Here is a 16,012-nt window from a genome sequence, read left to right as displayed (position 1 = left end):
CCATTTTAATTTCTTATGACCTAAATTTAAATTCTCTACAAGTCTATTTCTGATTTTATCTTCTTTTATAATCAGAACTATTCCTCTTGTGAGCCAGCAAAAGTGCTCCAGAAATAGCTGAAATATGCAAATTTTGCATTTGAACACTGTGGTAATCATACGGAGCTACATTTACACAGTATCTGGTAGATACTGAATGCTTAAACTAAACCGATTTCAGGATAATTTTGACAACTATTGCCTTTACTCGCTGTTAATTTTCTTATTAACCCAAAATTACAACAACACATTAAATATTGTAACTAAAGCTGAGTAACAAAATATTTACTGTCCAGTGGCCTATGACCTTCAAGGTTACAATTGATTTTTCACAAAATTTCCATTCCTCATATGTATGTATGTATGTATGTCATATGGTTGAATCCCAGATGGAAACAGGCCCAGTACTGTGACTTTTTTCATCTCTTATGATTTAAAATAAAATTATATGTCCCTATTTAATTCAAGATTGTGAACTGGCAAAAATGTCTCAAATACATGTATAGATGAAATTCCATATTTTTGCCCTGACCTTTTTCCGGCATATGAACTCTTCTGCAACTACACTCATATGGAGATCTATTTATATACCTCAATTTGCCCTTCTTTGGACCAAATTTAAAGAAAATTTTCCTGGCTAAACTTATATAATTTTATATGGATACAGATATTTTCTTTTTGAAAATGGACATTTCTTCTTTGAGCACATAGTTTTATATTCAAGCTAACTAGTAATCATATTGAATTAGATATGTGTTGTATCATGTAAATACTGAATGCTTTTAAAACAAGATGATTTATGTCAACATAACCATTCCCGACTTTTAATTTAAACAAAACATTTTTTTATTGTGTAAATGTCAGGAATCACTTTTTAGGTACAAATCTACTGTACCTATCTGTAAAATATGAAAATATGGAGTGAGAACTTCAGCAGTTTGAGAAAAAAATCACTTAAAGGTTTTATTCTTCAATTTTCAATAACAGCAATTATTGTACTTGACAGCAGATCATCGTCACTGGCATAAAATATAAAGGCAGTCTTGCCAGGATGTGTTCTGTCAGAGATTTTGATCAAATTCCATGTGGCATTCTTGAAAACAAGTTCTTTAGAGAATGTTCTATTTTTAGTAACAGTGGACATATCTGATGTCATACTAGCATAACAAGATGCTTTCTATCACATCTGGTCATCTTCTGTTTTAAGTCTTTTTTGAGAAAAAGCTGTTTAAGGGATTTTTAGTAATGGCTATGTCATCTGACAATTTATTCATTCAAATTTGAAGTTTTTAATTCTAAAATGCTCTGTGCCACACTTGGCAGAAACTGGGAATTAGTAGCTTTTTAAGACAAAGTTGAAAATAGCAATTGTTAATGGATGACAGCATCATTTGTGCACACTTGAAAGGTCTTCATGTCAGGATGATCAAAATTCAGAACAAGTTTTAATAAATATTACTTAATTTTTAAACAGTATTATTTTACATCCCGTTTCCTCCACATACACACACATGAAAAAATTTATAAAATTATTGGACTGTGATCTTCAGGTTGTAGCACAAAATCTGTCACACATATTATGTGTTTGGTGCTATGATTTCATATATGAAACTTGGTGCCAAGAATGGCAATGTGATTTCAGATTTTGGTGTATTTGACCTTCTGAAACCAGAATAATCCATGGTGGCTAGCATGCTGAAGTCCCGAAAAATGTTTTTGGGTTAAAATCCTACTAATGGATCAAACTGCACTGGCCACTAGATTTGTGTTTTATAAAGTAGTACCCTGCAATGGCCACTAGATTTGTGTTTTATAAAGTAGTATCCTGCACTGGCCACTAGATTTGTGTTTTATAAAGTAGTATCCTGCACTGGCCACTAGATTTGTGTTTTATTAAGTAGTATGCCCTCATTTGCCCCCTGCAAGCATACAGAAAAGTGTCTATACATCCTAAAAATTCCTAAAATTATAAAATTTTGAAATTTTGCTATAATTCCATGAAATTAATGCAGTCAATTACATATGCACACTTTTGTATTTGTCTACCTCAGGTTGTTTTTTATTAATCTTGATCAAATAGCTTTTGTCAAAAAATTCTAACTCAAAAGAAGTTTAATCATCTATAAACAACTGAGAAATTGTCAAAATGGCACGGAAAACTAGTCAGGACATCTACCTCTACATGCAGACATGCCTATCAAATCTGGTTATCATCTTAAGTGGTTTTTACATAATTCTGCTAACTGGATTTGTGTCTGAAAAAAGGTTAAAGTCCACTGTGTCTGAAAAAAGTTCAAGTCCACAAAGCTAAAACAAAAGGTGTGTGCAAAACTGAAAAATTGCTGTAGTCATTTCAGCCTGAAATTACAAGCTTCTTGCGAAGAAATTAAATTTCCATGCTGTGGCAGACCTGCCAACCCTGACGAGTCCATCTCAGTAACGCATTTGATTTTTTCTGTAAGATTTACCAGTTTTCAGTAAGGTGTAACAAAATATCAATGAATGCTATTGTAAAGCCGGAAAGCATAATTAAAAGTTCAACACACTGATGATAAACAAGACGTTCAACTGAAAAGTTTGTAAAGTACACACAGACTTTATTTACCACTAGCACAAACTCTAGTTCCAAACCCTATGCAGCTCAAAGGCTTCTTGCTTTTATTCACAAGCATCTGATTACTCCTTTTTAATCTTCGGTGTTGATTATTAAGACTTTTCTAGAAGCTTATTTTCCCTTCCGTCTTAAACATGCATCGCTTTCTGGATGCCATTTTTGAAAATTCTATAATCAACAGTATGATCATGCAGAAGCTTTGTATGAACAAATAGGTGCAGTTTGGGGTGCTGCTGTAAAGTTAGTTTGGTTCCCTGACTAATTTCACTAATTCAAAAATGAAACCCGGATCCAAATAAAACAAGGATGAACCAATTATCCAGATTTTTCGGCAGCGATAATTTTTCTGTAGTTTTTGCTAGTATGCCGTAGGTCCGTTATTTTAAGAGTCATTTTTATAAGACTTACGGCAAAATGGTAAGAGCTGGCTGGTCTGCTGTGCGCACATGAAGATTCAACTGGACAGATAAAATATGGGCATTGGGCCTGGAGATCAGAAAATTCTGATGTCTGAGATAAGTTTTCACTCTTGACCAAACTCAGTCTGTTAACTTTATGTTTCCAGCCAGAATCACAATAAATATACAGCAAAACCTCTCTTTAAAGACAAGTGTGCATGTGTGATTTGGATTTTTAACGTAGCTTTAACAATTTTTCAGTCATATCGCTACGATGTCTGCAGTGTGACAGTTAACAGTGATGTCTAGCACTGGGGCATCATGCCGCAGACATATAGCATGATGTCCCACTCAGTCAAATTATCCTGACACCAGGCCAACCAGTCCTAACACTAACCTCTTAAAGCTAAGTGCCAAGCGAGGCAGCTGTTAGTACTATTTTTATAAGTCTTTGGTATGACTCTCCCGGGGATCGAACCCACAACATCCTGCATCCGAGGCGGACGCTCTAACCACTAGGCCACTGGAGCAGTTTAAAGACAAGTCCTTCTGTCAGAATAAAAACAGTCATCAGAAGAATGTTTGTAGCTATTATAAATAAAAAATTATGATCTTCAATTTTACATCATATGAACCTCAACTTTTGATCTAAAAATAGGTGCAAGAAACATAAAAGTAGACTTATCACTTGGAATCCCAAATGGCCATGTTAGCTCCAGTGACCTTGACCTTTGATACCTGGACTCAAGAGTAAATGGGATTGTACCTCTGCCAAACTGTACACCACCTACGAAGCTTGATAAAAATTGGATTAAGGAAGTTGGACAACAAAATAAATGACGATGTCAACTCAAGTGACTTTAACCTTTTACTTCTTGGCTTTTTAAATCAATAGGGAACTGCCCTTGTCCAAATGTAGTTGGAAATCTGATGAAAATTAGGCATAAAAAAACTTGACTTGTCATGCAGAAAAGAAAGTCCCATTTTTAGCTCTAGTGGCACTGATCCTGGAAATAACAGTACCAAAATCGAAAAGCCTCTACCCAATGGTAAACAACCTATAGGGTCTGAGAAGAAAAGACAGCAGCAAACTAGAATTACATTGTTGTAACCATCTGGTGAGTGGACAATCAAATGGAAATCATTATTACTGCTATCTCTCAACCACCCACCTTCACACATTTGGACAGTGGAATACAATTTTTCTTCCACGGACTTTTCACAAAGTTTTCACGAAGAACAAATTTGAACTTTCTTCATATATTATTAGGTTTATTACTGAATAAAAATAAACAAAAGTAGTGATAGTTGTCAATGACTAAATATATAGGTGCATGGGGATAGCAGACAAATTTACATATAGTGATTAATTCTCTTGTGCTTTTTCCCTTTCTTCCACCCTTGGAACATTAATAAGTTCTGCACCTTGCATTGTACATGACACCCTTAAATACTAAAACCAAACTGTAAAGTGGGTCCTACTCCCATTTTCCATTGGAAACACAGCTATTTCTAGTGGGGTAGTCAATTATCTACTGTATTTACTAATGTGATTAGCACACCAATATAACAAAGGATTATTATTCCACCTGGTAACCAATGGTGTCACATGTCATTTTAAATGCATCCAATTTTCTATCATTTTACTTATTATAATTTTGGAAAATATGTATAGAAATCTTCAAAATTCTGAATATAAAAAGGTAGACTATTTTATTATTTTTGAATGCCTAGACTTTCCACAGCTGAACTCAAAAATCTTCATAAAAAATTCAGGTTTTTCAACAAATTGAGTATTCTTCAAGGATAAAGCCAACATTTTTGACATTCAAATAATTTTCAAGGCAACCTACCAAATTCAAAGATTCTTCATGACTGTACAAACCTTGAGGAATGAAAATTTGACAGCACAAAGCAGTGGCATTGTATCATATTTTAATTAAACATTTCATCTCGGCATGAAATGTCAAGACTTAAATGACAGACAGTTTTCCAATCCTGTGGTCTTTTAAGCCAGGTGCGTCCTTTCCATATTGTGACATTACACAATTGATGACCATTCCAAGATAAATAATATACCTATACTTATCCTTATATAAACAATGATAGTACTCGCTGTCTGACTTAATCATAAAAATACAATCTCTATCATACACTGTTAAATATATCATCTACAGCTATACTTACGCTTTTGGTGTATCATCTGTTGGTTGGGCTGAAAGGAGGAAAATAAACTTAAAGAATGATAAATTGAAAACAATGAAAGGTAATGAAACTTTTAACTGAACTTAAGCCAGTAAACAGAATCTGAACTTGAAAACATACAATGGTATTTGAACTTAACTTACTTAAGATAGTAAATTGAACATGAACTTGCAAACAGTCAATGATAGTTGACTAGAAAGTTCAAGTACATTAGATCTTAACTGCTACTTAATTATGAATTTTAATCATATAGTATAAAGCCATTTTTATTCAAAGGGCATTATTTTGGAATGTGTGGCCACACATAAAAAACAAAAATACCTAACATGCAGATGCCTCCCTAATTTTAAAATTTGTGCCATTGGAAACATAACATTTTGTTTTGGCTAAAAGAAGAAAAAAAATGATAAAGTCTATATCCAACTTACATTTTTATGATTCAGAGAACTTTGTCACTGTAGTTTTTTTGTACCCTTTATTTTTTTTGTACTGGTTATAGTGGTTGGCATCTTGCAAGTGGAATACAGTATAGAGACTTTTATTTTTTCACCAGTGTGAACATATGCCTCAGAACCATGCACCTCATGATGTGTATTTTCTGTCTACCAAAAATAGCATTTCTGTAAGATTACACTGGCCATTAATGACTATTTTCCAAATTTTGAAAAGTTGCTGCATATGTAAAAAAGATTTGTTTTAAAAAATTTAAGGTTTAAAGGGTTTACATAATCCTCAACTACCGGTAGATTAGGAACAGTGCTTTCTAAGACTGGAAGTGGGTTATGATTTATAACGCACAGAGGGCCAGATTGTATTTCCTGACTTTATCCCTAAGGTAGGTATCTCAGTTATCGATGATGAAATAAATGTGTATTAAAGGTATCCAAAGCTGTAAATGCTATGAGCAATTTTTTAACTGTTCGAGTGTAGAACATGGATAGATTTGAATCATCAGAAGTACGGAACAATCCGAGTTTCCTCTGACCCTTGCCACCCCATTTCTGATATTTTGACATTTATGCTGGGGTACCCTAACATAAATGTCCAACTATCAAAAATGGGTGACATGGGTCTGAGGAAACTCGGACTAGTATGGAACTTGTGTATACGTACTTACTACTTAGTCATACTGGTATTCAAAGTTACGATTTACTGGTAAAGTCAATAGGCCAATATGTTTGATACAAGCGTATAAAATAATATTTCTGGCTGATTTACGTGGGATATTTAACTATCAGTTTGATGTCAAAATACATACATAAACTACTAAAACAGTTTTACTGCAGTCTTCTACTGCAGTGATTCACAGGGATTCGTTACAAAGAAAATTAGGAGTATCCGTCCATGAATCAAGGGTTGGGTATCTAGCCTGTAACAAGGTTTACAGGTCAGACACTCACACAAACACACATACCCAATCGCTTGATTCATGGACGGATACTCCTAATTTTCTTTGTTACGAACCCTTGTGCAGCGATTAGCCTTGAACCAAGACGTGAAGACTTTAGGCAGGGGCTTGGACAGTAGCTAACTGACATTCCCCGGGAGTCTAAGGCACGTCATGGTAGGCCTACATGACTACCCGATGAATACCGTACTATGCTGCTGATAGTCATACAGCTAATGTAAAATTACCAGAAAATATTTTCAAAATCGAAAGTAGGCATCCATGAAGTGGCTGAAACTGAGTAAACAGCTCCCGTAACACATGAATTTATAAAAACACCAGTATTAGGTATAGACGGCAATCATATAACAGAGATAAGAGAATATCGTGAATTCATCTCTTAAAACTAGAAGGTTAGAATGTAAGAAAATTTATTCTGAAGTTACGTTCAGGACAGTAAACACTTACCCATTCCGCTTTCTGGACTAATGTCAAAATTATTCCGAATGTATCCTGTTACGGACCCTGTATTATCGCGGTACTTTATGCTAACGGTACATATTAAAACTGTCTTGCTATTTCTGCATGGTTACAAATTATAAAGTTTTATGACTTTCGCTCTATCGATTGCTTTTTTGTTTTTAAAGTCTGTCAATCCAAGAGCGCAAATGTAAATAAAACAGCATATAGTGGCTGACCCAGATTTACGTATCATGGGGGAATAACTATGTAACAGTCCTCTCTGTATTGGCCCAAAATAGCACACACTTGTTTCAATAAATACAAATTGTAACTAAGATGAAAAGCCCACGCTTGCACTGGCTAAATATTTCCCGCCAAACGAAAGGTTAAATTTTTTTATAACTTTATATTATTTTAAATGCAATGTGAACAAAGAAATATAAATAATTTATTATTAATATCATTATTGTTATTGAAATATTACTGAATTAATAAAGTTTAACTGTTCTTGTCCTATTTATGTACGATAACTAGGATCTTAATTGTCAAGTTTGGTTCATACTGGCTCCATGGAATGAAATTTCAAGTGCAACCTTGTACGTCACCATGAGTATATGACCTAAATTATCATCAAACAACAGACGAAGCAAGGAGTATATTTCGTAATCAAGTCCAATGCAGGTATAGCAATTTTGACAAGAGTTTTGTATAATGATAATCAATTGAACTACACGCACGTTATTTAAAAAAAGTGATGTCCATTGCTTTTCAGTGTACTACATTACCACAAATGTTGACATTTGTGAGGAAATTGTGGTCTGACAGATTTGCGTCCTTTCTGTTTGCAATTTTACATCTGTAAACAACCAATAGACAGCGCGTGTTCAAAATTTATTCGTGAAATCTTGTTTGCCGCTCTAACGCCGGCGATAATACAGCTTGATAATCAGATTTGGAGTAGAGCGTATATTTTTAGAATATTTGTTCCGTTCTTTTTTCTTTTCTTTTTTGGGTGGTGATATTAAACTTTGTTCTTGGCATTGACTGACAGGAAACTGAGAATTCTTTCGAAAATAAGCATTATCGTGTGATTATATTTGTCTATTTGGACGACAATGCATGGTGAAGAAAACGATGTGATGTGATTTTGATTTTTAACGTAGCTTTAACAATTTTTCAGTCATATCGCCACGATGTCTGCAATGTGGCAGTTTATAGTGATGTCTAGCACTGGGGCATCATGTCGCAGACATGTAGCATGATGTCCCACCCAGTCACATTATCCTGACACCAGGCCGACCAGTCCTAACACTAACCTCTTAATGCTGAACGCCAAGCGAGGCAGCTGTTAGTACCATTTTTGTAAGTCTTTGGTATGACTCTGCCGGGGATCGAACCCACGACCTCCCGCATCCGAGGCGGACGCTCTAACCACTAGGCCACTGGAGCGGTTGAAGAAAACGATACTATTTAAAACACATTCGGAACCACTTCGGCTATTTCTTCCTTTTGAAATAAAAGTCATACGGGACATGTAAGCGCATTTTACTGATATAAATTTAAAATCTAAATTAAAGTATAAAATTTAATTATTATTATATCAAAGTTTATTCAATCTTGATTTTTGAGTTATCTTCACATTCATCGTCATAACAAAATTTCCAGACGAAAATTATCAATCGCTGCGTACTTTTACAATAGCAGTTCGGCATTAGACTGGCTTAAGAAAGTTGATATTGGAATGAACTATTACTATTGCAGGAATATCACGTAAACAAGAAGTCACGCTCATTTTCATGTAATTCCTGTATATATGTTCATTATGAATGGGATAGAGGAGTAATGAACAGTTTTATTCTCAACTTTTACATACGACATTTCTTCAAAATAATAATTTAGCATGATGTAAAATTTAAGTAAAATAAATCTGAATTTACAGTCGTGTTTCAACTGTCTTTTACGTGTATGAAGGAACATATTTGTGTGGGAAATATAAGTATTGTGTAAGAAATGAAATAATAGGCATGAGATACCATACAGAAGATATATACGAAGTTATATAATTGCCTCCATTTTTTTTCTTTCTTTCCCTTACCGATGTTTTCCTAGGCTTTGATTATTAATGACGACACTGAAGCCTCTTTGTTTATGTTTGCAATACAACTTCTTCCCATCTGCTGGCCCGTTCCCTATCACATCATAGCGCGCGACAAAACCAGTTTAAATGAGAACACCCAGTTTGCTTGACTGTGACTAAAAATGTTTAAGTGCGTTATCACTGAATTTGCCGTAAAGAATTTTTCGAGGTATTTATACAATAACCTTTAATGGCATTTTGATGGACAAAGCGCAATATAAAGTGAATAAACGCCATGTGTAATCAAATTCTCCAAAATGACATTGTAACTGCAAATAGTGACTTAGAGCGCGTACGTGAGCTATATGAGTTTTACTATAGAATTGGCCTCTGATGCTAATATGAAGCATCCTCTGCCTTTTTCATCCCTTGCCAGTAATAACCTCAGATGTAAATCATAGCCATTTCAAATTGCCTTCGAGCCATTGGAGAAACTAGTGCGCGTGTGTATTCTCCGTTTGGGGTCATTTGTGTTATTTAGCAAAACATGGTGTCAGAAATAATTTTTTAAAAATAAGTTTGATTTATACCATTAAGAAGTATATATCCATAACAATACTAAAATGTGGATGCACAAGTTTATGTGTTAATTGTGACATCGTGGAAAAACTCAATCAGCCACCAGAAATGGATTTTAATTCACACCATCTAGCAGAAACTTGGAGGAGGTGGAAGCAGACTATGCAGTTTTACTTAGATGTTGCGCTTGCAGATGAAGAAGACAAAGAAAAATTCAGTGCTTTCCTATATATTATTGGTCAAGATGGTAGAGACACTTACAACACGTTTACATTTGAGGCCAGTGAAGCTGGAAAAAAAAATGCTCTACTTATCAAGACGTTTGAGGACCATTGCAGTCCGAAGCAGAACATTACCGTAGAAAGGCACAGATTCAATACAATATTCCAACAAAAGAATGAAACCATTGACCATTATGTAACTGAACTTAAACTGATTGCAAAGAACTGCAAATCTGAAAATGTAAAGGATGAAATGATTAGAGATAGAATTGTATGTTGGACTCAGTCTGAAAAAGTAAAAGAAATACTTTCAGAAGTTCATGGTGTGAAAATGAAGAAAAAAGAAAGAAAATGGCACAACCAAAGAAAGCGGAAGCAGACTCCAAATTATTCAACTGTGGTAAATGTGGCAAATTACATGCAATAGGTAGGTGTTCAGCCGATGGAAAAACTTGCAACAGGTGTCGAAAACAGCATCATTGTCTGAAATGCTGCAAGACAAAACGGGTGCATGGTATACAAGAATACTCATGTGAAGAGGAAGAAACATCTTTTGAAGGAACAATGACAAAGGCAAACACCGAAACCAGTAAACAAAGAATGCTACGTCACTGATTCTTCATGTACTGATGTAAAATTTAAAACTGATACTGGCCCGCAAGTCAACATCATTCCAAATCACATTTTTCAAACAATGAACATTGACAACGTTGAAGTAAAACCAACCAAGACCTGTCTCACAAGCCACTCGGGTGACAAACTAATTGTCATAGGTAAATGCAAATTAAACTGCATGAATCAAGAACTTGATTTTGTTTCTCATAAAAACAAACCAAAAGCCTATTCTTGGGTTCAAAGCGTCTCAGGATTTGCACTTAAAACAAGTAGTTTGCAATGTTTGCAATGTTCACAGGAATAAGGACAATCATATCGTGAAAGAATTTCCCAGTGTGTGCAAAGGTCTAGGATGCCTGAAACAGAAATATCATATCGCAGTTGATAAAAGTGTGAAACCTATCATCAATCTACCAAGGAAGGTTTCCTACAGCTTTAAATCAACTTTGAAAAAGATGGAACGGAAAAATTTAATACGTAAAGTAGATGAAACAACAGAATGGGTCAGTTCATTAGTAGTTGTTGAAAAACCCAAGTCGGGAAAAATACAAATTTGTCTAGATCCGAGAAACTTGAATCACGCAATCAAACGAGAGCATCATCAACTTCCTGCAATTGAAGATGGCCACAAGGATGGCTGTAGTTAAGGTTTTCTCCAAACTATATGCCAATCATGGTTACTGGCAAATACCCCTGGCTGAGGAAAGCCATCTATTGAGAACATTTAACACCCCGTTTGATAGATATTGCTACCTGAGAATGCCTTTTAGTATTAAATCTGCTCAAGAAGTGTTCCAGAAACGCATGGCACAGTGTTTTGAGGACCTCCTGGGGTGGAGACTGAAATAGATGACATAATTGTTTCGGGAACTTCAAAGGAATATCATGATGGATAACTGAAAAATGTTTTAAAGAAATGCCAGGAAATAAATCTGACACTGAATTTGGGAAAATGCCAATGTGGACTAACTTAAGTGTGCTACCTGGGAGTCTGGGACACATGTTGACATCATCAGGTATTAAACCTGACCCAGAAAAAGTATTAGCAATCACAGAAATGCCCGCTCCGACGGACAAGAAAGGAATTGAATGATTACTGGGTACAGTCAACTACCTAGCGAAATTTATCCCTTATATGTCTACAGTGACAGAGCCAATCAAAGCACTTTTGAAAAGTGAAACTGAATTTGTTTGGGAAACTGCACAGAAACATGAATCTGAAGAGATCAAACAGTTTCTAAGCAAAGAACCTGTGTTAAAATACTTCGATGTTAAGAAGCCTGTCATTGTTAGTTGTGATGCATCAAAATAAGGATTTGGAACAGTGTTGATGCAGTCAGGCAAACCCATAGCATTTGTATCAAGGTCTTTGACAGATGCAGAAACAAGGTACATGTATGCACAGATCGAGAAAGACCTGCTTGCTGTGTTATTTGGTCTTGACAGATTTAATCAGTATACTTATGGTCATCAAGTACAAGTTGAATCGGATCATAAACCTCTGGAATCAATCCTTTAGAAACTGATATCTGCCTCACCGCCTAGACTTTAGAGAATGCTTTTAAGACTGCAGAAGTACAATTTTGACTTAATGCAGTGTCCAGGAAAAGAGTTAATTGTAGCAGATACATTGTCGAGAGCATACAGACCAACACGTCTGAGATGAACATGGATAGTGAAATTGAGTGCTATGGGCACAAGATCATGTCAAATTTAATCAAAACAAATTAAATTAGCAATTCCAATCTAAATTATGTCAACAGAATTTAATAGCGGTGTCCAATTTGGATTTATTTCATCATAATAACGAGTGGTGAAAATAACGCAATGTCCACGACTGATTTACATCACCTTCCTCCCTTGACCGTGTATCAGCGTCTTCAAATTTCCTCGACTTCTTATTCTCTACGCTTCGTCCCTTCCTAGTCCTTTATTCTGACCTCGTCCTTCTTTTCTTTTCTCGGACTTCCGTCTTCGTACTGTCCTGTCTCCTTTCTAGAAAGCTGTTCCTTAATGCTGTTCTCTTTCAGAACTTGTGCGTTCTAGCACTAAACCCTGTCTTTTCTCATAAAACAGTCGCCTGATCCCTTTCTTGCTTAACGAGGAAAGCACTTTTCTCTTTAAGCTTACCCCTGAGCCAAAACTACTGCTCTCTCAGGAAATTAAGACTAAAGAATTCCGACTAAGATCGTCACTTTGAATTCACATTGCTTCTAAAGTGTATTCCTTAATTTATTCTGCACAATCATAGGCAGCGGTTCCTAAATTTTTCCCAAGATAATAATTTCTTCCGTCAGATTTAGACAGCATAGAATCTGTGAACTACGGGGTATATCAATTTCCATTTGAAAATGATAATTTGACAATGGTCCCTATTAAGCGGTTATGGTTGGTAGCTCAAACGTTTATATTCTGAGGACAGCGTAGCAATGCACTTGGTCAAATCTTACTCAGTCATAAATTCTAGCCTTTCAAGTTTTAACAATGACACGGTGGAGAAAAGTGGAAAGGTCGAAGTGACCCTTCACAAATACTTTTCTGGCTTAAATGTGATAACATTTTCATGCTCAATGCATACAACTTTACGGTTCAATACAATTCAAAATTCGACACTTCACAGCCACCTTTTACTTGACCCCTAGTTAAAACGAGTGACCAAAAATAACCGAAGAAGACTTAAAGTAGGCAAACCCTGACTCGAAGAAGTGAAAGTGCGTTGGAAAGATATAATTCATCTCACGTAAGTCCTGAACATCAACGAAGATCAAAACGGTTTTGTCATCGATACCCAGAACGAACAAGTTCAAGAGCAGTTGGATATAAATGATCCTCTCATTTACGAATTCAAAAGAACATCAACAGCGGTTCCTCAACTGACACCTATACCTTAAAAATTCCTGTAGCATTATTTTAATGCTCAACATCTGGTCGAAACAAGTGACGCTATTTCGACAATCAGCTTGTTAAAGCTATGGAGAAAAATGGCTAAATTATACTCATCGAGTAAACTTTCTCATTGTCTTGAAAAACAATCTTCTGATAGCAAAGCACTAGCCATTACTTTTTCTTCTGCTTTGTTTCTATTTTGTGTGGAATCACTCTTATGACTCCAAAGCCACAGCATTTGCCACAAGTGAGTCTTCAAATATTTTTGTTACCGTATGGCATTTAATGAAGGAATGAATTTAATGTTTGTGACTCCTATATGGTGAAGTACAACGTGGTGGGGAAACACAGCCACTCCGTCATAGGGTCATTCATTTCAAAATAGATTTTGTCATTGGTGTTAACGATGAAGGTGGAAATACGCATCACTTCACCGTGTATTTGTTCATCCTCAATATCTTCCTGTCAGGAAATCATATTTTGACGGTGTCGACATTGGTATAAAATAAGATATGGGACCAATAATTCCAATCTTGAAAGGAAACGTCACGGTGAGATTTCATTTTCGAAAACGACTCTCTACTGAATTGTAACTAATATGTTATGTGTACCATGGGTGCGCTAAACATCGAGGACATGGTTTAGGAGATATGCTAAAATCAGCTTTTGACGCAAGAAAAAGAAGTTCTTCAAAATGTACTCATTGATAAAGTCCCAAAGAATCTTTTGTGAGAGCAGGCAACAGTTACTTTACACTAAATAAAAGACCTTTTGGGTCGCCGCGACACCCCTATAAATTTGATTCACATTCTGGCCAAGGCATTACTTCTCCTTTTACATTACAGCAACGAGGCAGAAAGAGACGTCGAATCCCCTTCAAATCTCATAAGCACATTCAGGAAAAGGATGCAAAAAGAATAAGAACATGCAGATAATTGGACGTGTCTGATTACTATTTGAACACACACACACATCCGAAAAAGAAATGCACATAGTTTCTTGCGAATGTTCCAAGTGAGAACCCAATATGTTTTTCATGCGACCCATCATGATGAAGATGCAAGAATACCAATGCGTAGAATTTCGTCCCGTACTGTCCTGGACTACCTTAGTCCCTATCGAATTTGAAATAAATAGACAGGTCGAAGATTATATCAATCTGAATAGCAGTCACTTGAACCTGAAAGCTAAACTTCTTAAAGTGGACAGCATACATGCAACAGCCATGCTCAAGTAGCTAACGCTCGCAATTTTATACATTAGTTGTTGTTTAGCAAAGTGGATTTGTATTTAAATAATAAACTAGTCAACAGCAGGAAATATACTTACCCTTATCCAGCATGCCTAGAAAATATCTTGACGTACGGAACAGAAGCAAAAGCACACACCTGGATGCGTCCATGGTAGTATAGAAACCTAATACTATGGACAAGTTCCACAACTCAGTCTTGATTAGAGATGATGATAAAGACCACAATGTTGGATTTAAAGACCATTGAAATAAAAGCAAACAGATTGGAACTGATGAACCACAACTATTTTGGATATGTGGTTGCAAGACAAGTATCTGTTGAACGGAGTGTCTGTATGCCTGAGACAGAATCGAGCTAGTACCGTCTTCTATTTGATGGCTATTGCTAACGAGTACAAAACAAACATCAAAGAAGACATACTCTATGTGAGCCATAAAGCAAAGGAAACCGATATCAGTCAAACTTTGAGGTTTATATACTATTTGGGTTTTCACCAACAACCAGGTGATTTGATATTGATTATGCCCTCAGAACCTCTTTATCTTCCATCTCCTAATAATTGGCCTTCACATATTCGTTTTACCCTTGTGGATCAAGGCATGAACACTTGATCTTCGAGATTAAACATTAGCAATAGAACAGTACAATAGAGCTCGACCTGACATTTAATAAAATAATCAGTTATACGTGTACATGTCAGACCTGTGTGTGCTGATAGCGCGAGAAAACCCATTTACGCTATGTTTTACGGAACTGGTCTCGGTGATGTTGTTCCTGGTGAGTTCACAGGCGCACCAGAAACTGCTTTGGGCTCTGGCCTTGCGCACTACGCCAATCGCTTAACAAGTTGCAGTGCGACTCGTTCACAGTATACACAGTGCTGCTGTGTATCAGATATAAAAAATGGGATCTCAGGTGGCTTAATCACTTCGAGATTAACTGCAATGATAAGTGAGTGACTGGAACACCAAAGGTTCCAGTTACACTACCATCAGCAGAGACAATGCCAGCTGTGGTTGCCACAACCGTTATTGATGTCGTTCGGTGGATTACGGAGGTCTTGCGAAAGATATTAGACGACTCTAATAATGCATAAATAAGGCTCAATTAAAAGAAATATACGATCCTTCATTTAACATGGATGCATCTATGTTAGTGAATCGAAATAAGAGATTTTCAGTTGTCACGGAATTGTATAAATCCTTTTATTATTAAATACATGTACTTTGATACAACGATACCCGAGGGAGATTTATGTATATGGTACAACATTTCG

At 35.9% G+C, this 16,012-nt stretch overlaps 1 protein-coding gene across 1 annotated transcript in view; it reads right to left on the bottom strand.

Moving 5' to 3' along the window:
• LOC149807115 (caspase-7-like) overlaps window positions 1-7,375 on the bottom strand; it is a 40,032-nt gene extending 32,657 nt beyond the window's left edge. The window contains exons 1-2 of the mRNA XM_089962215.1: window positions 7,112-7,375; window positions 5,239-5,266 (exon numbers count right to left, since the gene is read on the bottom strand). Of these exons, the coding sequence (XP_089818341.1) occupies window positions 5,239-5,266; window positions 7,112-7,115 (32 nt within the window). The 5' untranslated portion in view covers window positions 7,116-7,375. The remainder of the gene's footprint in view (window positions 1-5,238; window positions 5,267-7,111) is intronic.
• Window positions 7,376-16,012: the final 8,637 nt, after the last annotated feature.

The sequence above is a fragment of the Sinohyriopsis cumingii genome, chromosome 1, assembly GCF_028554795.1.
Source record: "Sinohyriopsis cumingii isolate HCF-2022 chromosome 1, ASM2855479v2, whole genome shotgun sequence".
Lineage (NCBI taxonomy): Eukaryota > Metazoa > Mollusca > Bivalvia > Unionida > Unionidae > Sinohyriopsis > Sinohyriopsis cumingii.
This window is presented reverse-complemented; position numbering and strand designations above follow the sequence as displayed.